Here is a 23,358-nt window from a genome sequence, read left to right as displayed (position 1 = left end):
AGCTCATGTGCATGTAAAGGCACTAATACTTTTGACAATATAGTGTATGTTTCTTATTTTAATAATAATAATAAAAAAGGCCTTTACTTTAACTGTGTGTTTTACCAGCTGTGTAGTAGTGTTATTAAGAGGATGTGTGATTTAAACTAATGCTTTGAGGCAAACTAAGGTCATTTTTTACCCATTTGCACTAGGACTTTCTTCAAAAAACAGTTCAAGCTGTACCCCCTTATTGTGAAAGATCCAGATGAAGATGAGGATGTAAAAGCCGAGAGAGACCGAGTAGACTCTGGTTGTGCAAATGGAGATCTTTTAGTTCTTGAAGGTCTAACCAAAGTTTTCCATCAGGTCAACAAAAAAGTGTTTGCAGTCAACAACATGAGCCTGGGAATTCCACCTGGAGAGGTGAATATTACTGTGTGCCATAGTACACCATTTAACATATTGTGCAAATGATGATACTATTTCAAAAAGATTCTAAACTGGTGTTTCCCCTCAGGACATAAAACTGCTGATGTGGTTAATGATGGACTAATTACTGTGTCCTGTACAATAATTGAAATGATGTAACAGTACAGCCATCCACATATGACCTTCACATGAAGGGGTACATGGCTGATTGTCTAAAGCCCCATACACAGGGACACAATGTCAGGAGACATTTGCTGGTTCAAAACAAAAATGGCCGACATTCTGCCCATGTGTATGTTGGTCAGTCCAACAGAATCCGAACGTTCGGTCGGCTTCTGTTGAATGTGCATGCTAGAAAACCAGCAGCCGACCGACTCCCGATCAGCGCTCTCAGCCAATGGTAGCCAACCTAGCATGGTTAGTAAAGTGGCTCCGACCGTGGGGTTGCACAAAATAAAACTGTAATGCCCTGTACAGACGATCGGACATTCCGACAACAAAATCCATGGATTTTTTTCGACGGATGTTGGCTCAAACTTGTCTCACACAAACCTTGTCGGAAATTCCGAACGTCAAGAACGCGGTGATGTACAACGCGTACGACGAGCCGGGAAAAATGAAGTTCAATAGCCAGTGCGGCTCTTCTGCTTGATTCCGAGCATGCGTGGAACTTTGTGCATCGGAAATGTGTACACACGATCGGAATTTACGACAGCGGATTTTGTTGTTGGAAAATTTGAGATCCAGATCTCAAATTTTGTGTGACGGAAATTCCTATGGAAAATGTCCGATGGAGCCTACACACGGTCGAGATTTCCGACAACAAGCTCCCATTGAACATTTTCCGTCAGAAAATCTGACCGTGTGTACAGGGCATTAGTTTTTACCCGGCTTTAGGCTGTGGCACACCATCAATTGTGCTTGTTGGTCTTATAAACAGGACACAGAAGTAACATTTCATGCACACTGTGCTATATTAGTATAGGTACAAACTGCAGAAGAACAAACTAAATCTTGTAAAGTTAAGGGTTTTATACAATTTCATGCAGAATAATCAGACCCTCACACTATAATTTTTTTCATTCAATGTCCACTGGATAGTGTAAGGGAGATGAATGCTCCTGCTGCTTAATCAGCAGATTGATAGGAATGGTCCTGTGATTTTCTACCCCAGTAGGCATTGCAATCCTCTGGATTGTGTGAAAATCTGTACTTGTATAGTAGTCCATTTAGATATTGCAGTCTACCATCTCGTTTATAAATGTAAGTATGATATACAGTATATACAGCATTAACATTTTAAGGTAGAAAATGTTTATGCTTACATTTAACTACAATAATTTTATTTTCATACTCTTACATTTGGAGTAACCGTAGCTCGACAGCATGTATCATACATTTATCACTGATGTTTATTTCCTCTTATTCTATTTCAATCCCTGTTTGGGATTCAGCCATTAAGTTAAACTGTTTTTATATTTTAAGTGTTTTGGACTGCTTGGTGTAAATGGAGCTGGAAAGACCACAACTTTTAAGATGCTCACAGGAGATACTTCACCATCTAGTGGAAACATCCAAATCAGGAACTATATGGGGTATTTAAAATATAAAAAGTATTTTGTCAGTTTGTTCACATGGATTGGACAGAATTTACTCACCAGAATTTTTCTCCTTCATCCAGGAATATGGTGAATGTTTTAGGGTTCAACACAGAATGGTCATCCTTTGGGTATTGCCCTCAGGAGGATGCACTGGATGAACTCATGACTGGATTGGAGCACTTATATTATTATGCAAGAATACATGGAATCCCAGAAAGAAGGATCAAATCAGTAAGTACATTGATTTTAGATCTTTTAATAATCAGGTCCTGTGTTCTACCCTTTACTTGGATATTAACTTTTTACTTTTGTCATTTTGTGTTGAATAAACACCCTTGGAATAAAAACAGTATATCAAGGGGAAATTAGGAATAGAACATAATATTCTGTTGGGGTTGGAGTGGAAGCAACCTTATAAAATAGTTATATATGAAAGACAAAGACAGAACATTCCATAGCTCAACTCACCAACCAGTCTGCTGACCAACCGAATTGACCTGTCCAACAGTCTGCGTTAAAAACAGGGGTTTAGTTAGCACGCATTTGCAAACGCATGCATAAGCTGCAAGGCCTCTTCATGGCACCCTGTGTATGCTTGCAGTCCTAACGCTCCTGAATTTATGAGCATCTCCACAATGGAAGCACATGCATACTAATGGGTAGATGAGGGGCAGGTGGGCCTGGAAGTATCCCAATCCTCCTTAAAGGAACAGGAACACACTGGACACCCAGCATGTGGCACAATGGCAGCAAAGGTGCCCATTGTGTCCCCTGACCATATTTACACCAGTAACAAACAAATGGCCCCTGTCCCCACCTATAACTGGCCTTCACAACAATGAGCACATGGAAGGGCAAATGCATAAAAGACAAAAACAGAACATTCCATAGCTCAACTCACCAACCAGTCTGCTGAACAACCGAATTAGTTATATACTGTACAATTTACAGTATGTGTCAAATTAGTGTATGTATTGTAGGACTTCTCATAAAAACAAACAGTGTTTGCTAAAGTGGTTGTAAACCTCAGACATGAAATATGAACAAAGCATATCCCTCTATAGTGTTTACTTGTCTTAATTAGGAGTACTACGTATAATTTCTGTCTGCTGCTTTGTTCCTCTGCTATCAGCATGAGTCACTTCTCACATGTTTTCCTGACACCAAGGGCAAAAAGGTGACAGGGAGGGAACTCAAGCTGATTCATAGTCTCAGCTCTGTTCTTGTGCACTGTGTGAAGGGGGGGGGGGGGGTGTCCCTTCCCTCCAATCAGCCTCCTTTTAATGAGCTCTGTAGAGTGTAACTTCAGCTCTCAGCCCCCTCTTTTCTGGAAGCTCAGACAAGCTTTATAAATTCTGGATTTTGAATTGCTGTAGAGAAGAGAAGACTGAAGATTAACAGGTACAACATATGTAGGAGTTTCATCCCTGTGCATTACCTGACGCTGGTTACTTCTTTGGGTATATTTAAGGGTTTACAACCACTTTAAATACTGGAGATGCACAGTGTAGAATTCCAAGAATTAAGGCCACATTGAATTGAAGGTGTACTAATCCCTAAGAAATAAATAAATAAAAATAACCAGAGCATAAGCTATACATAGCCTACTGTACAAGCCTACCTAACAATGGAGACCAACTGTTCCAGCCTTTGTTAAGAAATAAAGAAACAAAGAGTAGGGATCATTAAAATGATGGCTACATTTATTATAAAAAAAGAAACTCATACTGTAGCATTTGGTTCACACATTTTATCACTTTAGTATCAAGGAGTATATTTATAAACGAACATTAACTGCAGGTGTAGCTTGTATCCGGGTACATGTGTTTTTAATTACAGTGAATGATTAGTAGATGTCATATTAATTTATATATAACTCTGATAACTATTCCCCGAATGCAAATGGATCATGGATATAAATCTAGCACCTAAGAGACCCAGCTGCTGTGATTCTTTTTTTTTCAACCTGTGTAGCTGTTTGCTCTGTATGGTAAAGTCCCGTGACTTTAGTTTTTTATGAATGGCCTTAAAATTTGATGCAAGGCACAGTGTTCTTTGGTTTTTAGATTCTTTGGTTCTGCGATTGCACAGCAATTACAGATCTTTTGGCAATTAAACTAATTAACTCATATGCATTTTAAATATATATTTAGTGTTTTGCCTAAAATTCCTTTCACCATTTAGCTATTTGTGCAGTCTTGCTCACATGGACAGAATAAAATGAAAATAATAAAAAACAAAAATATTTATTATTCATGGGGAAAATTTTGCTGCTTCCTTTCTCTACTGCTGGTAATATAACTAAGTCTGAGGCATTTGAATATGTAATCTGTATTAAAGGAAAAGATCAGAATTCAGATTGATTCTATGACAAAGATTGTGTGCCCAAAGTCTTATGCCCCGTACACACGATCGAACTTTCCGACAACAAAATCGTGGATTTTTGTTCGAAGGATGTTGGCTCCAACTTGTCTTGCATACACACGGTCACACAAATGTTGGCCAACAATTACGAACGTAGTGGCGTACAAGACGTTTGTGATATCTCCATTACGAACACTAGTTTTACAAGACCGAGCGCTTCCGGCTTGTACTTGATTCCGAGCATGCGTGGACTTTTGTGCGACGGTCTTGTGTACACACGATCGGAAAGTCCGACAACAAACATTTGTTGGCGGAAAATTTGAGAACCTGCTAGCCAACATTTGTTGGCGGAAAGTCCGCCAACAAATGTCCAATGGAGCATACACACAGTCGGACTTACCGCCAACAAGCTCACATCCAACATTTCCCGTCTGAAAATCCGATCGTCTGTACGCTGCATTAGAGTTTTGCACTGGAGGGAGCAGTATTTTCTCCAGGAAAGGTAAGCATTTCAACTCCTTTGTTGCTTTTTATTTACCCATCCCTGCAAGGCTGTTAAGCTATAATAGAAATATCTGCTTAATCCAGAAAAACATATGCCAGTATTTGCCAAGGCTTCACAAGTGTTTTACAAGAATTGCATTTGCATCAATTTGTTGTGTTTTGGGACATTAAAAATGTTTGTAACAAACCTTCAGTATTTTTATGGACCACAGTGAGATGTGAAAATGCTTGCATAGACTAAGAAAATGCTTCATACAAGTCATTTTTAGAACGTACATACTCTGAAGGTTCCCACTTGCGCAGGTCAGAAACGCTTGCACAATCGTACACGTCCTTGGCTTGCAGGCAAAATGCACTGCTCTTAAGCAGACACGTGGGAGCGTCATTCATTTTTAATGACACCCCCATGCATCTGCAAGTGCAGTGCGTTTTCATGCGTGCCAAATCGCAGAATGCTGCAGCACCATGCGACTTGGTTTTGTACGATTAATAAAAAAAAAAAGAGTCAGGAACTTCTTTTCCTGTATTTCTGCAGGTCCGGTAGCCCATTGAAATTAATGGGATGTCTACACGCAGAACACAGGTTGCTCATGTGTGAACCTTAGCCTGACAGTGTGAAGTATGTCAGTTATAAGTATAGTCATAGATTTACCCTGTCTCCAAAACAGCTTAAAACACCATGACAAACCTAGTCATATTTTACCTTGTCTCTTTATTTATAGGTGTCCAACCAATTACTTCAAAAACTCCAACTTGTTCAATACAAAGACAGAATAACTGCCAGCTACAGCTGTGGTACAAGAAGAAAACTTTCAACAGCTCTTGCCCTCATTGGAAGACCCTCAATTCTTCTTCTGGTAAAAAGAGCATTTTTTAAACCATGCCTGAGAAGCTAGATAGTAACATTAACTGACTGTTGCATTACGAATCTCTTTCAAAATGTGCAATTTGTATATAACATTGGTCTATGTTGTATACTTGTTTAAAGTTAGTCATCATGTACTATGTATCAACAAGTTTTAAATTGGTATGGTCAGTATTAATGTTAGAAATCTGGTCTAAGGGCCCGTTCCTGTGCAATTCCTGGTGTGAACCGACCCTAAGAGGCAATGCAAGCAGAGGGCCGATTCTGCCTAGGCCCATGTAGAACCTGCTAACCCGCATATACAGTATCAAAGACAATATGGAAAAATGGGCCCCATCCTGCAATCTTAGCTGCCCGTGCATATATGGTGTGCAATGGGCATGTGCATTATTTGTATTACAGTTGTGTTCCTGGAAATCATGACTGTACCCTATATTTAAAACAGTTTCATACATCAGTGTTTTGAATGTCTATGTTTCTTTATTGATAGCACACATGTTCTAATTGCAGCAAAATAGGGAGTGTGGGGGGGGGGGGTTGTTTCACCTTTGCAGTGTAGCTCTCTACTGCCATGAAAAAAATATAATTGGCTCCTTAAATGTTGTCACTAAGATTACTCTCTTTTTGGTTTTCCAGGATGAGCCAAGTTCAGGAATGGATCCAAAAACTAAAAGGCATCTCTGGAAGATTATTTCTGAAGAAATTCAGGAAAAATGTGCAGTGGTGCTAACATCGCACAGGTAACTAATGAGCTGTTTTCATTGTCATTTACAAAGTAAGGTTATGGCACTGTGTTCTAAGTGTGATATATAGTATCTCGCAAAAGTGAGTACACCCCGCACATTTTTGTAAATATTTTATTATATCTTTTCATGTAATAACACTAAAGAAATTACACTTTGCTACAATGTAAAGTAGTGAGTGTACAGCTTGTATAATAGTGTAAATTTGCTGTCCCCTCAAAATAACTCAACACACAGCCATTAATGTCTAAACCGCTGGCAATAAAAGTGAGTACACCCCTAAATGAAAATGCCAAAATTGGGCCCAAAGTGTCAATATTTTGTGTGGCCACCATTTTTTTCCAGCACTGTCTTAACCCTCTTGGGCATGGAGTTCACCAGAGCTTCATAAGTTGACACTGGATTCCTCATCCACTCCTCCATGACGACATCACGGAGATGGTGGATGTTAGAGACCTTGTGCTCCTCCACCTTCCATTTGAGGATGCCCCACAGATGCTCAATAGGGTTTTGGTCTGGAGACATGCTTGGCCAGTCCATCACCTTTACACTCAGCTTCTTTAGCAAGACAGTGGTCAGCAAGGAGGTGTGTTTTGGGTCATTATCATGTTGGAATAGTGCCTGCAACCCAGTCTCTGAAGGGAGGGGATCATGCTCTGCTTCAGTATGTCACAGTACATGTTGGCATTCAAGGTTCCCTCAATGAACTGCAGCTCCCCAGTGGCGGCAGCACTCATGCAGCCCCAGACCATGACACTCCCATCACTATGCTTGCTCTGCGTTCCACGATCAAACAGGAAGTGATGCAATGACGCTGTGGCTCCGCCCTACGTGTTTCGTCATCAAAACGTCATCTGGAGCAGCGTCATCTTGCTACACCTCCTAGGTTAAATAGTATGTGGTACCCTAGCAACCCAATGCAACATAATTTAGCGCCCATTTTCTTGTAAACCATGTCCTTTATTGCAACCTTTGTATTCCACTTAGTAAGTGAGTTACTACAGCAGCCAAAATTGGTTGGATTCTACCCTTATTACTAATAATAATAATAATAATAATAATAATATCCCCGCTATCTGCAATAACAGTCAATCAAAAACAGCTAAAGGAATTACATTGTGCTGCGGGTACATGTAGAAAAATGAAAAAAAGAGGAAAAAATTGAAGAATTACATATAGGTTCCTAGGCCGTGTCACAGTTATAAAAATATAATAAAACTTCATATGTTGCTAAATGTTTAAAAATTACACAAAAGTACATAAAAATACATGGAAAACACCATAGACATTTAAAAACCAACCTTAACTGCTTCAGCCCCGGAAGATTTTACCCCCTTCCTGATCAGAGCACTTTTTGCGCTTCGGCACTGCGTTGCTTTAACTGACAATTGCGCGGTCGTGCGACGTTGCACCCAAACAAAATTGACGTCCTTTTTTTCCCACAAATAGAGCTTTCTCTTGGTGGTATTTGATCATCTCTGTGGTAAATAAAAAAATAAAAATAAATAAAAAAGAGCGACAATTTTGAAAAAAACGCATTATATTTTACTTTTTGCTATAATAAGTATCCCCCAAAAATATATAAAAAAAAACTATTTTTTTCCTCAGTTTAGGCTGATATCTGTTCTTCTACATATTTTGTTAAAAAAAAAAAAAAATTGCAATAAGTGTATATTGATTGGTTTGCGCAAAAGTTATAGCATCTACAAAATAGGGAATAGTTTTATGGCATTTTTATTATTAATTTTTTTTTATTAGTAATGGCTGCGATTTTTATCAGGACTGTGACATTATGGCGGACACATCGGACACTTTTGATACTATTTTTGGACCATTGTCATTTATACAGCGATCAGTGCAAAAAAATGCACTGATTACTGTGTAAATGACACTGGCAGTGAAGGGGTTAACCACTAGGGGGCGATGAAGGGGTTAAGTGTGTCCAAGGGCGTGATTCCAATTTTGGGGGGATGGGCTACTATTCACATGACAGCGATCACTGCTCTCGATGACAGAAAGCAGTGGTCTCTGTCATGACACAAGCCAGAATGGGGAAATGCCTTGTTTACATAGGCACTTCCCCGTTCTGAGGCTCCGTGACACGATTGCCGGGAGATCGGTCGCGTGGGCACAGTCACGCTGTATGTGGCGGGCACGTGCCCATGCTATCCCGGCCTCTTAAAGGGGACATAAAGGTACACCCATTTGCCCACTGCTGCCATTGTGTCGACGTACATCGGCGTGCAGCGGTCGGCAAGTGGTTAATATATGAATACATTTTAAAAATATGTGCATGTTTTACAAATTAAATTGTATTATTTATATTTTAATTTGTAAAACATGCACATGTTTTTTAAACCGCAGAGCAGCGCCATAACCACCACACCCACATTACATTCTTTTATATGCAGAGCTCTGTCCAGCCTTTCTCCTTGGTGATCTGCATATGCCGGCAGACATTCAAGGCCGGAACTCACTGATTGACTTCTACTGCACCCGTGCTTCCTGCCTTAGAAAAGTCAGTATGCAGTAAATATTAGGTCCTGAAAGCTTATTATATCAGAACTTTCAAACAGGATTTCAGAGCAATTACATAATAGTGAATCTAATCCACCCTCTCCATTTACATACCTCTGCTCCCCTATTTCCCGTTGGTATTTTAATTTTGAATTGCTTTTTATGTGACTTTTAAGCTCTTTTTGTTAGTAAACTTTGAGCATACAATGCCATATGGTTGTTCACCTATCCTCTATTTTTAAAAAGAATTATATTAACTAAAGTACAAAGCAGGAGTTAATAAGGGAAATCTGCCTTGTTTACAATAAGGTTGCAAAGTCACGTCTCAGATAAGTATAATGAAGGCATACATATCTAATACCAACTATCTCATTATTAGCTGTGCTAGCACGCTCTACTCACAGCACACAGCGAATGGGGTATTTTTAAAACAAGGAAGGCAGCTATTTATAAAGCCATGCAATTGTTACAGTACAATGGTACATCAGTGGTTTTTTGTTTCACATCTTCCCATTATGAGTTATTGCCAGAACTGTGAATGCAGGGAAAACGAAATCAAACCGTTTAAAAAGTATATTTCTTTGTTCTCTTTTCCTATACGGTTTTGATTCAGCTGCGTTTCCTCGCTCCTTATCTCTTGATTTCTGTTTTATCACCTAATAAGCTACCCCAGAATCTGAAATTAAAGATCTGGGATTGCATACACGATGTCTTCTCAGAGGATATGGAAGAGTATGTACAAGCGATAAATCAGATGGACCCAGCACACTTGCTCTGTTTGATTTAGTGCTGTGATTCCATCACATAATGACTGTACATGTTTTAGTTTTTCCACTGTTTTGTGCACCATATAAAATCCCTCTGCTCTTTACTATAATATGACATATTGAGGTGCACATGTCAAGCTAAAGAAATTGAAAAGTGAGGCGGAAAGGCATTGCTGGGCTGTGTCAATAAATTAAGATGTTTGCTTCAATTTTTCTTTTTATTCTTGGTTTGTGGGAATAGGCTGGTGAGCAAATCACTGATAGGAGGTAAGAACGATATCAGAAGTGAGAATATGGGCCAGCATACTCAGTAATAGGCTGTCATAACATGGGGCAACAGGCAGGGTAATTGGTTTTTAAGGATGTATAAGAAATAAAGGCACAATGTGAAAGAATTATATACAGCTGTTGGGGGGATTATAAGGTGCTGGGATATAGAGCAATAAACTAAAAATGGAATATCATAATGCAGAATTATGTAGTAGAAACAGAATGAGCCATTGTAGGAGAATTGATCCATAACTAAGAAGAAACCACATGAAATTGGTGGTCATTCATTGCTTTTTTGGCTAATTTTGCAACGCTGTGGTAGTCTCATTTTGGTGTTATTTCTCATGGTGTTCTATATACACTGGCTTTATTCATTGCTGAAACAATGTTGTCAGCGTCGATTTCCTTAAAGAGGAACTGCAGTCTGCTCACATAATTTGTAATAAAAACATCTTTGCCATTGTGAAGCTTCCCTCCAATAACTTTGCATATTATTTTATGTATACTGTGATTCTGTACTTGCCAAATATGCTGCAGAAATCTCTCTCCACTGAGTCTGGCTGCAGCCATTTTAACTCTGGGCAACTGAAGCTGCTGCCAGTTCACTTCCTGGACTTACATAGACACGCAGAGAAACACCTCCAGCTCTGCAGCTCTCATTTGCCCTTTTATGACTCCCCCCCCTCCTTTCCTGGCAAACTCATGAGAGTGAGAGAGAGCTGTGGATGATGTCATAAGCCTAGGCTTTTTACCATACAAGAAACAGGAAGTGGGCTGTATATGGTATTTACTGGCAGAAAAAAAATGTTTTACTATCCAAAGTTAAAACAACAAGGGCAGAGGATTTAATAGATGGAAAGATGAAAAAATGACTGAAGTTCCACTTTAATATTTCTTTCTCACATATGCTACACACAACTTCCTAGATGTCGTGTTTTGGGCAGGATGGTAACAGGTGACAATTTTCTGGACATCCAATATGGTGAGATGTGGTAATATGGACATAGCTCTGACAATTAGGATCATATGATTGTATGAGCTAGTCTAAAAATCAAATATAAATGCTCTAAGATTTTTTAAACAATATTAAAATGTATATTATTTGGTTAATTGTAGACACACAAAAGTAACAACTGTATTTCTCTTTGCAGTATGGAAGAATGTGAAGCCCTCTGTACAAGATTAGCAATCATGGTGAAGGGGAAGTTTCAGTGCATTGGCTCCTTACAGCACGTAAAGAACAGGTTAGCATTACATAAATATCTGTCAGTTAAATAAGCATTTATAACTTGATTCTATTACTAGGTTAGCATAAGCGTCTCTGTTTATAAAGTATATTGTAATGAACCCTCTAACTTAACCCCTTGGCTACTGCTGCTTTTTTTTAAAGAGAAGTATGTTGTTTTTTTTTTTAATAATCATACTTACCTAGCTCCCAACTGTCCCTGATTTCGAGGGACTGTCCCCGATTTGGAACAAAGTCCCTCTGTCCCTCTTTCCTCCTGATTTGTCCCTCATTTTGGTCTGATCTATATAGTTGTATATAAACTGCATTTTTCATCTTTCAAAAAGTGTTTCCCATTGCTAAACCTTTAATCCAAATTTCTAAATTGCTGCATTTGTAAATTTCAAAACCCAGTAAAAAGGAATAGTAGTGGTAAAAAAAATCTGTTGTGGGTTTCACTAATCCTTTTTTTTTGTATAATTCTCCTTTAAGGGGGTGTGACAGGGGGTGTGTCCTATGCCTTCATACTTTTGCTAATAGGTGTCCCTTGTTCCCATCTCAGAAAGTTGGGAGGTGTGACCTAGGTGGATGCAGCATCCGTCCCCCGCCGGCTCTAACATTGAGTATCAAACACCGACGACCGCTCGGTTCTCAGGGCTCCCTGAGCAGAGAGCTGGTGACTGTCAGTCACCGCTGTCTGCTCCCCCATCCTCACTGGAGCGCTGGGCTGTGGAGGTGGCGGGGACGGCCGGCTCAGGCTCTCATCGGCTCGTTGAGAGGCTGAGCTGGGTGCCGATCCAGGCATGTGGGCAGATCCTGACTTCATTGTCGCGATCTTGCCTGAGCCTGGCCTGGCTCTGTGATGTCAGCAGACAGCGGGCTTCAGCGGGTCACAGGGGTGCAGAATGAATTGCACTTGTGATCCACAGGAGAAGTACAGCCAAACAAGCTTTGGCTGTATTTCTCCTTTAAAGAAGTATTGGCCTCAGCTCTGATCTGGCAAATGGGCAATTCAATGGGGGAGAGGGTCCAACATGCTATGCTGGTGCTGTGAAATGCTCTGTAGAGATTGAGATTTTCATTCTACTGTATCTGCCCATAAAAAATTGACGCCAGGCACTAGTGTGTCAGGTGGAGTGGGTAGCAGCAGTTTGGCTTGTTTTAAAGCAGTATTAACCACCTCAGCCCAGGAAGGATTTACCCACTTCCTGACCAAGCCCTTTTGCAATACGGCACTGCGTCTCTTTAACTGACAATTGCGCGGTCGTGCAACATGACACCTCTGCGGTTTTAATTGTTTGCGCTATAAACAAAAAAAGAGCGACAATTTTGAAAAAAAAGCAATATTTTTTACTTTTTGCTATAATAAATATACTATATATATATATATATATATATATATATATATATATATATATATATATATAAATTATTCCACAGTTTAAGCCGATATGTATTTTTCTACATATTTTTGGTAAAAAAAAAATCGCAATAAGCGTATATTGATTGGTTTGCGCACATCGTGACTGTGACATTGCGGCGGACAGATCGGACACTTTTGACACTATTTTGGGACCATTAGCATTTATACAGTGATCAGTGCTATAAAAATGCACTTATTACAGTGTAAATGTCACTGGTAGGGAAGGGGTTAAACACTAGGAGGCGATCAAGGGGTTAACTGTGTTCCCTCGGCATGTTCTGACTGTAGGGGGGATGGGCTCACTAGAACATGACACAGATCATTGCTCCTGAACACTGGGAGCAGTAGATCCCTGTCATGTTGCTAGGCAGAACAGGGAAATGTTTTGTTTACATCTCCCTGTTCTGCCTCTCCATGCCATGATCGAGGGCCACTGCGACGTACAGGTATGTTGTTTTGCGGACCTGTGCCACTTTGCCGACATATATCAGCGTGAGGCAAGTGGTTAAACCCAAAAAAAAAACATTTATTATTATTATATTGCAGCTTACCAATTCTAAAGCCCCGTACACACGATCAGATTTTCCGAAGGGAAATGTTGGATGTGAGCTTGTTGGCAGAAAGTCCGACCGTGTGTATGCTCCATCGGACAATTGTTGTCGGACTTTCCGCCAACAAATGTTGGCTAGCATGTTCTCAAATTTTACGCCAACAAATGTGTGTTGTCGGACTTTCTGATCGGGTGTACACAAGTCCGTCAGACAAAAGTCCAAAGTACAAACACGCATGCTCTGAATCAAGGACCAGCCGGAAGAGCTCGGTCTTGTAAAACTAGCATTCGTAATGGAGACATCACGTACATCTTGTACGTCACTAAGTTCATAATTGTTGGTCAACATTTGTGTGACTGTGTGTATGCAAGACAAGTTGGAGCCAACACCCATCAAGAAAATTCCACGGTTTTGTTGTCGGAAAGTCCGTACCTGTGTGTACGAGGCTTTAGATGTGATGGCTGCATTAGTTTCCATTTTTAGGCTTTTTTCTATTTTCATCTTGTGGTCAGCCAGTAAGTCTATCCTGTTTTTCAACAGTAAAGCTCTCTTGCAGTTAAAGGGATGAAACAGAGCATTACACACTAACAGGGGTGCTTAAAATGGTATTTATATTTGTATAAAACCTTTTATCCCAAAAAGAAAAAAACTATTTGCTGTAACTGATAATAAAGTATTATCTGGAAATCAGCTGCAATTTGTTACTGTATTTAAATCTGCTAGTACTTCTAACACTTGCCTCCTCCAAGACTTATGCCCTGTACACACCGTAAGACATTGATCGGACATTCCGACAACAAAATCCATGGATTTTTTCCGACAGATGTTGGCTCAAACTTGTCTTGCATACCCACGGTCACACAAAGTTTTCGGAAAATCGGATCGTTCTGAACGCGGTGACGTAAAACACGTACGTCGGGACTATAAACGGGGCAGTAGCCAATAGCTTTCATCTCTGTATTTATTCTGAGCATGCGTGGCACTTTGTGCATCGGATTTGTGTACACACGATCGGAATTTTCGACAACAAAATCCGTTGTCGGATTTTCTGTTGTCGGAAATTCCGATCGTGTGTACACAAATCCGATTTTATAGCAAGCTTACACGGACGGAATGTCCGACAACAAGGTCCTATCACACATTTTCCGTCTGAAAATCCGACCGCGTGTACAGGGCATAACAATGCTGCTGTCCAAATCTGCCCCCTGTGTTCATTCATCCTGAGTGGTGTCTGCAAAACAGAGGAGGTGCATTAATGGTCTGATCACCCAAACAGAGGGGGAAAAAAGCCTACAAACTAATACAGGCACTACAGCTAAGGCTTTGTAAGCTGCAATATATTACATATTTGGTTTTGGGTTTAATGCTGCTTCAAGCACAGCACACAGGTCTTAAAAAATCCAAAATTATTTTTAGCAAAATGTATACTTTTTTGGTTTTTAAATATATCCACATCAAAAGTCAGAGACATAGAAATAGTGGCATTTGGAGACATACCCAGCTTGGCAGTTTGTCTCAGTATCCTACAATGATGTATAAATGAGCAGGTAATCAATTTAGAAGCAGTTTGGACTCGTACACTGTTGACGTTACTTAGTGACGCACATTGCACATACTGTGAACTCTTGACATTTCAGCTGTTGCTGTAAAGCTCTCATCTCTCAGTTTCCGCTTCAAGACCAGACTTATTTCTGAGATACTGAAAGCTTTGGGCTTTCACAGTCACATGCAAGGTACATCCTGTAATTAAGCTCCATCATATGAATGTTTTTTTCACACATTTAGGTTTGGAAGTGGGTTCACCGTGAAGATGCATCTCAAGGACTCTTCCGTCATTATCAAGACAATCACCGACTTTATGCACTTTCATTTTCCAAACACTTATCTAAAGGTACAGCTTAACAAAACTTATTTTGTTTTACTTATTTTCAAAGTCACTTTTTGAAGTGTGATATCTACTATCTATTTTTTTAATAAAAGTTGAATAAAGCTTTGGCCCTACAGAGTTATAGCCATTGTATAAAGCTGGCCATACACTGGAAATTCCATCCAGTTCCTTAGGAACTGGCCAAATTTTGATTAGTGGTTGGCCCTGCTGGACCCGCTCCAGTCATGAAAAGTTGAACATTCAACTTCTGTTGAAGGAACCTGTTGGAAAATGTTCAGCTGCATCCAATCAGATTCACTCACTGCTAGGGTATTTTGACAGTCAGTGGGACCAGCTGTCAAAACAGTAGCCAATGCGGGTTATTAGTACATCCACACTGTATAGCATGCAAGCAAAAAAAAAAATCTGTGTATGGCCAGCTTAAGACTGAAGCTTAGGTAAAAACAGATATTGTACTATTAACTTGTAATAGGCTTGTCTCAAAGTAAGGCTACTTTCACACTTGGTGGTTTTCAGGTGCTATAACGCTAGAAATAGGCTCTAAAAATGCGCCTGAAAAGCGCCTCTCATTCGTTGCAGTGTGTCTTTTCACACTGGGGCGGTACACTTGCGGGATGTTATGAAAAGTCCTGCAAGCAGCATCTTTGGGGAGGGTTGGGAGTGCTGTATTTAGCGCTCCCAAAACGCCCTGTCCATTGCAATGAATGGGCAGTGCTTCCAAAGTGCCTCAAAAGCAAAACTGGACTTTTTACAACTTTTTGGGGGTAAAAAGCACCCCGTTAGTAGCTGAAAAGCGCCACTAAAACGAGCAGCACTTTAGCGCTGCCAGTGTGAAAGTACTCTAAATAAAGGGCATGGCGTCATTGACCTACTTCCCAAACAAAAAAAAAAAACAAATTAAAATCACCCTCTGCTTCTGACCCCTAAGTGCATTAATTAGAAGTTTCTTATTTTTCCAGCTACCCCTACTGGTGAGATCAGGTACTGAGGCTACTCTGGGAAGACAGGATGACTGTGATCATATGATATTAAAGAGGAAGTAAACCCTCGTGGGTTTTACTTCCTCTTTATTTTCCTGCAAAGACAGCATAGTGGGCTACTATGCATCGCATAGTAGCCCATTATGTGTCACTTACCTGAAAGCGAAGCCCGCGATGTCACCGTTGTGCCCACTAGCAGGGAGCGTCCATCTTCACCCCTCTTCCTTCCGGGGCCACGAACTCCGGCTCTGTGACTGGCCAGTCACGACATGACCCCTATTAGAAGCGGCACAATGTGCCCTTTTTAAAGTGTGCATGCGCCGATGTCATAGTAATGCCATAGTAATCGGCGATCGGGTCTTTCGTAAATATCTCCTAAACCGTGGAGGTTTATGAGATATTTCAAGCACCTACAGGGAAGCCTTAATATAGGCTTACCTGTAGGCAAAAGTGGTTGTACAGGATGTACAACAACTTTAATAGGGGTGTATTTCAATTCCTTCTAGCAGTGCTAAAAAGCAAAAGATATGGGTCTCTTTTTTTTTTTGTTTTTTTACTACATGGCTATGGGCGGTCTCTTGTTTGTTGCTACCCAGAAGAAAACATAACAATGCTGTTTAAAAAAGGTGATCCCTTTAAAGCGCTTGTAAACCGCCGATGTTCAAAAAAAAAAAAAAACCTGCAAGGCAATGGCATAATGTGCAAGTATGCATCACATACTGGCACATTATTAAATACTCACCTTGGAATGAAGCCCTCCAGTGCTGTAAAGTCATCGCTGAGAGGGCTGACATGTTCCCCGTCTGTCTTTCGGGTTCGCAAGCCCCAGTTATGTGATTGGCCGGAGCCACAATGCTGTCACTCCTGCGCAAGCGTGGGGGAGCTGCCATTTCCGGCACGAGCTCTGAAGGTCCGGCACTGTAATCCGGACCTTCAGAGCGCATGTGCCGATGATGTCACCGGCTGCATGCACTCTGAATATCTCCTAAACTGTGCAAGTTTGGAAGATCTTCACAGTACCTACATTTAAGTCTTATTATAGGCTTACCTGTAGGGACACGTGGTAGTACAGAATTTACTACCACTTTAAGGGAGATTAGGTCTGAATTGGTTTTGGCATCTACCATAGTGCATGGTGACACAGTTTAAAGGGATTTTCTGCAGACTATAAGTGCAGTGAGTTAATATCCCCATGGGAGATACTCTGGTCATGATTAGGTAATCTAATGGATATGAAACACCATGCATTTTCCATTAAATGTTAGCCTTGATGTTCCACAAACAGCTTGAAACTTAGCATATAATTATAGTTTAAACAACTTGGAACCACCCTCACTGGAAAGGGGCATGCAAATGATTTTCTAAGGACTTCTAATAATAGTTATTTACAGCTCACGTGATTTCCATCTGGCTAGAGGATAATGAGAGTTGTAGTTTGAAAACAGGTGAAAAGTAGTAGGCTGTTGGAGCAGTCAAAGCACTTCTCCCTGAGCTTGTTCTCATAACGATGCTCTTCCAGCAATTGCTGCCAAAACAAATATCCTACTTTGACATCGCCTAGAGCCGTGCCTGCTCATTGAAAGCGTAGAAAGAAAAACTGTGTGCTGCAATACATCTTAATAATTCTGGACAGGTTTTCCAGTATTGGATGAAACAATGCTGATCACTTAATTACTAACTCCTGATGCAATTTCATTTGCCCTACCTTAGTGTCCTGGATAATGGACCGTAGACAGTTAAAATGTTTCTGAAGGAGAAGAAAATAGGAGCTAGAAAAATTTTCAACAATAATGCCTCACGATAATTCCTTTAAACATTATTTTCTGTCTCAAATCAATGGCCCTATATCTGTCCCTAGCTCTCGTTTTTTTAAGGATAAAAAGTCTTCTGACTAAACAAGCTGTGTTTTCCTGAATGTGAAAAAGAAAGTTAAAATTCTTCTGCAATGCAAAAGGTTTATTCAGAACAAAAGATTATTGTTTGCTTTAAGGAAAATGATTCTCTTTTGCACTGTAAATAACATGTTTGAACAGATGATGATCCACTGTGTATAAAGCACTGGACTGTGAGAGGATAGCGTATGCGATTTGATGCTGAAACAGAGAAAAATTACATTTCTTTAGATTAGCTATTCAGGCTGAAATTCACTGTGTTTTAGGAATGTAATTTTTAAAAGGATAAGTGCACTTTTAGCACAAGGCTTATTATCCGCTCATTCCTGCAAAAAAAAAAAAAAAAAAAAAGAAGAAGAATAAAGAATGAGAGGCTCTTTGTGACAACAACTGTAAGATTCAAATACAGTGGTCTGCAGCCTCCTAGTGTCTGTTTCCCAAGCAACAATTAAAATCTTTTTAAAGTTAAGGGGAAGTGAAAGGAATATTGTTAAAAGTAAGGGGAATCCTTTCTTAGGCCTGGTTCACACCTATGCATTTTTTAATGCATTTTTAGCTTTGCAGAAACACTGTACAGTCCATTTAACATGGTTTGCTATGGGTCATGTTTACATCTGGCTCGGGGCGCAGTGCTTTTGCACCGAGCCCACCCTTTTTTGAAGCCTATTTGAGCCTCTGGCTCTAATCACGTGCTTGAAAAAAAAACAAAAAATATAGAATTCCATGTGTCCAGCGCCTTGCATGTAGATTAGGGGGCCAGACGCATGGATAGGGGGGCAGCTCCCTGCATTATGGGCGGCCACTGCTACTCAGTATGATGCACAGTATTATCTTCTTAAAGTATAAGGTAGTCATGTCTCAGTAGTAGATACAGGTAAAATCTTTTTTATAAGTTGACTTAAAAACTCATTCTTAGAACTCCATTTGTGACTTTTTGAAGATTCTGAATGTATTTTAAAAGATACTTGTATGTATGTATGTATATAAAAAAATGTTCTATTTTTTCTGAATAGGATCACCACTTTACCATGGCAGAGTACCATGTCCCTATGTCTGTAGGAGGAGTCGCCAGTATATTTGACCTTCTTGAGTCTAATAAAACAGCCTTGAACATCATTCACTTTTCAGTCAGTCAGACAACTCTGGATGAGGTACACTGAAAAAATATTTTCTAATGCTTTTATATATATATATATATATATATATATATATATATATATATATATATATATATACTTATCTCTTAACTTACAGCGCTTTACTTAGCAGCAAGCATATTGCTAAAAATTCTAGTTTGCAGAAATTAAATATATTTGCTCATATTTCCTACTCATAATAATAAATAAAGTGCAGTGCTTCCAAAGGTTCTAAAAAATCACGCATCAATCAAAAAATACCACTACCTTTGTGTATGACTATAAAAATAAAAAAATCAGATCAGATTATAAACTAGTATAAATATAAAACACATATGTAAAAGATAAATGGAAAAATAATGTACAATCCAATAAGTGGAAAAATAGTGATAATTGAAAATGACAATCACAGTATTTATTCACACTATAAACTGTGTGAGATTTCCCACAGTGACCTCACACCAAAAAGCAGGTCACTGTGAGAAATCTCACACAATTTAGAGTGTGAATAAGCACTGTGATTGTGATTTTCAATTATCACAATTTTTTCACTTTGATTTATACTCGTTTGATTGCACATTTTTACATTTATATTCTACATACAGTGCATCTGGAAAGTATTCACAGCGTTTCATTTTTTCCACATTTTGTTATGTTACAGCCTTATTCCAAAATGGATTAAATTAATTATTTTCTTCAAAATTCTACAAACAATACCCCATAATGATAATGTGAAAGAAGTTTGTTTGAAATCTTTGCAAATTTTTTTAAAATGAAAAAAATCACATGTACATACAGTAAGTATTCACAGCCTTTGCTCAATACTTTGTTGAAGCATCTTTGGCACCAATTACAGCCTCAAGTCTTTTTGAGTATGGTGCTACAAGCTTGGCACACCTAATTTTGGGCAGTTTCTCCCATTCTTCTTTGCAGGACCTCTCAAACACCATCAGGTTGGATGGGGAGCATCGGTGCACAGCCATTTTCAAATTTCTCCAGAGATGTTCAATCAGGACATTCACAGAGTTGTCCCGTAGCCACTCCTTTGTTATCTTGGCTGTGTGCTTAGGGTCATTGTCCTATAGTAGGATGAACATTCTCCCCATTCTCTTGTCATAAAAAGTGTTTGGGGACCTGGGTCCTGCCCCAGGGGACATGGATCAATGCAAAAAAAAGTTTTAAAAATGGCCGTTTTTTTGGGAGCAGTGATTTTAATAATGCTTAAAGTGAAACAATAAAAGTGTAATATCCCTTTAAATTTCGTACCTGGGGGCTGTCTATAGTATGCTTGTAAAGGGGCGCATGTTTCCCGTGTTTAGAACAGTCTGACAGCAAAATGACATTTCAAAGGAAAAAAAGTCATTTAAAACTACTTGCGGCTATTAATGCATTGCCGGTCCGACAATACATATAGAAGTTCACTGATAAAAACGACATGGGAATTCCCCACAGGGGAACCCCGAACCAAAATTAAAAAAAAAAATTACGTGGGGGGTCCCCCTAAATTCCATACCAGGCCCTTCAGGTCTGGTATGGATATTAAGGGGAACCCCGGCCAAAATTAAAAAAAAAAATGACGTGGGGGGGTCCCCCTAAATTCCACACCAGGCCCTTCAGGTCTGGTATGGATATTAAGGGGAACCCTGGCCAAAATTTAAAAAAAAATGGCGTGGGGCCCCCCTCCAGATCTATACCAGACCCTTCAGGTCTGGTATGGATTTTAAGGGGAACCCCGTGCCAAAATTAAAAAAAAAAAACGGTGTGGGGTGCCCCCAAAAATCCATACCAGACCCTTATCAGAGCACGCAACCTGGCAGGCTGCAGGAAAAGAGGGGGGGACGAGAGAGCGCCCCCCCTCCTGAACCGTACCAGGCCACATGCCCTCAACATTGGGAGGGTGCTTTGGGGTAGCCCCCCAAAACACCTTGTCCCCATGTTGATGAGGACAAGGGCCTCATCCCCACAACCCTGGCCGGTGGTTGTGGGTGTCTGCGGGCGGGGGGCTTATCGGAATCTGGAAGCCCCCTTTAACAAGGGAACCCCCAGATCCCGGCCCTCCCCCCTGTGTGAAAGGGTAAGGGGGTACATTTCACTAAAAAACTGTCAAAAATTTTAAAAATGACAAGTTTTTGACAATTCCTTTATTTAAATGCTTCTTTTTTCTTCTATCTTCCTTCGGTTTCTTTCTCCATCTTCTTCTTCTTCTGGTTCTTCTGGTTCTTCCTCCGGTGTTCTCGTCCAGCATCTCCTCCGCGGCGTCGGCGTCTTCTTCCCTTCTTCTCCTCGGGCCGCTCTGCATCCATGATGGCATGGAGGGAGGCTCCTGCTCTTCTCTTCATCTTCTTCTCTTCATCTTCGTCTCTTCTTCATCTTCTTCTCTTCTTCATCTTCTTCTCTTCTTCATCTTCTTTTCGAGCCGCTCCGCATCCATGGTGGCATGGAGGGAGGCTCCCGCTGTGTGACGCTTCTCCTCTTCTGACGGTTCTTAAATAACGGGGGGGCACCCGGTGACCCCACCCCCCTCTGACGCACGGTGACTTGACGGGAGTTCCCTGTGGCATTCCCCGTGACGCCACAGGGAAGTCCCGTCAAGTCACCGTGCATCAGAGGGGTGGCCCCGCTCCCCGTTATTTAAGAACCGTCAGAAGAGGAGAAGCGTCACACAGCGGGAGCCTCCCTCCATGCCACCATGGATGCGGAGCGGCCCGAAAAGAAGATGAAGAAGAGAAGAAGATGAAGAGAAGAGCGGGAGCCTCCCTCCATGCCATCATGGATGCGGAGAGGCCCGAGGAGAAGGGAAGAAGACGCTGATGCTGCGGAGGAGATGCTGGACGAGAACACCGGAGGAAGAACCAGAAGAGCCAGAAGAACCAGAAGAACCAGAAGAAGAAGAAGATGGAGGAAGAAACCGAAGGAAGATAGAAGATAGAAGAAAGAAGAAAGAAGAAGCATTTAAATAAAGGAATTGTCAAAAACTGTCTCTTGTCATTTTTAACATTTTTGACAGTTTTTTAGTGAAATGGTAGGGGTACTTTTGTACCCCCTTACCATTTCACAAAGGGGGGAGGGCCGGGCTCTGGGGGTCCCCTTGTTAAAGGTGGCTTCCAAGTTCCGATAAGCCCTCCCGCCCGCAGACCCCCACAACCACCGGCCAGGGTTGTGGGGATGAGGCCCTTGTCCTCATCAACATGGGGACAAGGTGTTTTGGGGGGCTACCCCAAAGCACCCTCCCCATGTTGAGGGCATGTGGCCTGGTACGGTTCAGGGGGGGAGCTCTCTCACCCCCCCTCTTTTCCTGCGGCCTGCCAGGTTGCGTGCTCGGATAAGGGTCTGGTATGGATTTTTGGGGGGACCCCACGCCATTTTTAAAAAAATTTTGGCGCGGGGTTCCCCTTAAAATCCATACCAGACCTGAAGGGTCTGGTATAGATTTTGAGGGGGACCCCACACCATTTTTTTTTTAATTTTGGTCGCGGTTCTCCTTAATATCCATACCAGACCTGAAGGGCCTGGTATGGAATTTAGGGGACCCCCCACGTCATTTTTTTTTTAAAAGTTTGGCTGGGGTTCCCCTTAATATCCATACCAGACCTGAAGGGCCTGGTATAGAATTTAGGGGGACCCCCACGTCATTTTTTTTTAAATTGTGGTTCGGGGTTCCCCTGTGGGGAATTCCCATGCTGTTTTTATCAATGAACTTCTATGTGTATTGTCGGACTGGCAATGCATTAATAGCCGCGAGTAGTTTTAAATGACTTTTTTCCTTTGAAATGTCATTTTGCTGTCAAACTGTTCTAAACATGGGAAACATGTGCCCCTTTACAGGCATACTATAGACACCCCAGGTACGAAATTTAAAGGGATATTACACTTTTATTGTTTCACTTTAAGCATTATTAAAATCACTGCTCCCGAAAAAACGGCCGTTTTTAAAACTTTTTTTTGCATTGATCCATGTCCCCTGGGGCAGGACCCAGGTCCCCAAACACTTTATATGACAATAACTTGCATATAAGCCTTTAAAATTAGCACTTTTGATTATTCATGTTAGTGCCCCATAGACTTTAACGGTGCTCGCGTGTTCGAACAAATTTTTTGCCTGTTCGCATGTTCTGGTGCGAACCGAACAGGGGGGTGTTCGGCTCACTACTCCCCAGGCTGAGGTCCAGAGCACTCTGGAGCAGGTTTTCATCAAGGATGTCTCTGTACATTGCTGCATTC

General features: G+C 40.8%; 1 protein-coding gene across 1 annotated transcript in view; it reads left to right on the top strand.

Moving 5' to 3' along the window:
• Positions 1–23,358, top strand: part of ABCA12 (ATP binding cassette subfamily A member 12) — a 135,578-nt gene that overhangs the window by 100,571 nt on the left and 11,649 nt on the right. Inside the window, exons 34-41 of the mRNA XM_073633579.1 lie at positions 195–405; positions 1,897–2,006; positions 2,093–2,243; positions 5,603–5,737; positions 6,382–6,485; positions 11,194–11,286; positions 15,027–15,132; positions 19,015–19,152. Coding sequence (XP_073489680.1) covers positions 195–405; positions 1,897–2,006; positions 2,093–2,243; positions 5,603–5,737; positions 6,382–6,485; positions 11,194–11,286; positions 15,027–15,132; positions 19,015–19,152 — 1,048 coding nt within the window. The remainder of the gene's footprint in view (positions 1–194; positions 406–1,896; positions 2,007–2,092; positions 2,244–5,602; positions 5,738–6,381; positions 6,486–11,193; positions 11,287–15,026; positions 15,133–19,014; positions 19,153–23,358) is intronic.

This window comes from Aquarana catesbeiana, linkage group LG06 (genome assembly GCF_042186555.1).
Source record: "Aquarana catesbeiana isolate 2022-GZ linkage group LG06, ASM4218655v1, whole genome shotgun sequence".
NCBI classification, from domain to species: Eukaryota; Metazoa; Chordata; class Amphibia; order Anura; family Ranidae; genus Aquarana; species Aquarana catesbeiana.
The sequence above is the reverse complement of the archived record's forward strand: the minus strand, read 5'-3'. Positions and strand labels throughout refer to the sequence as shown.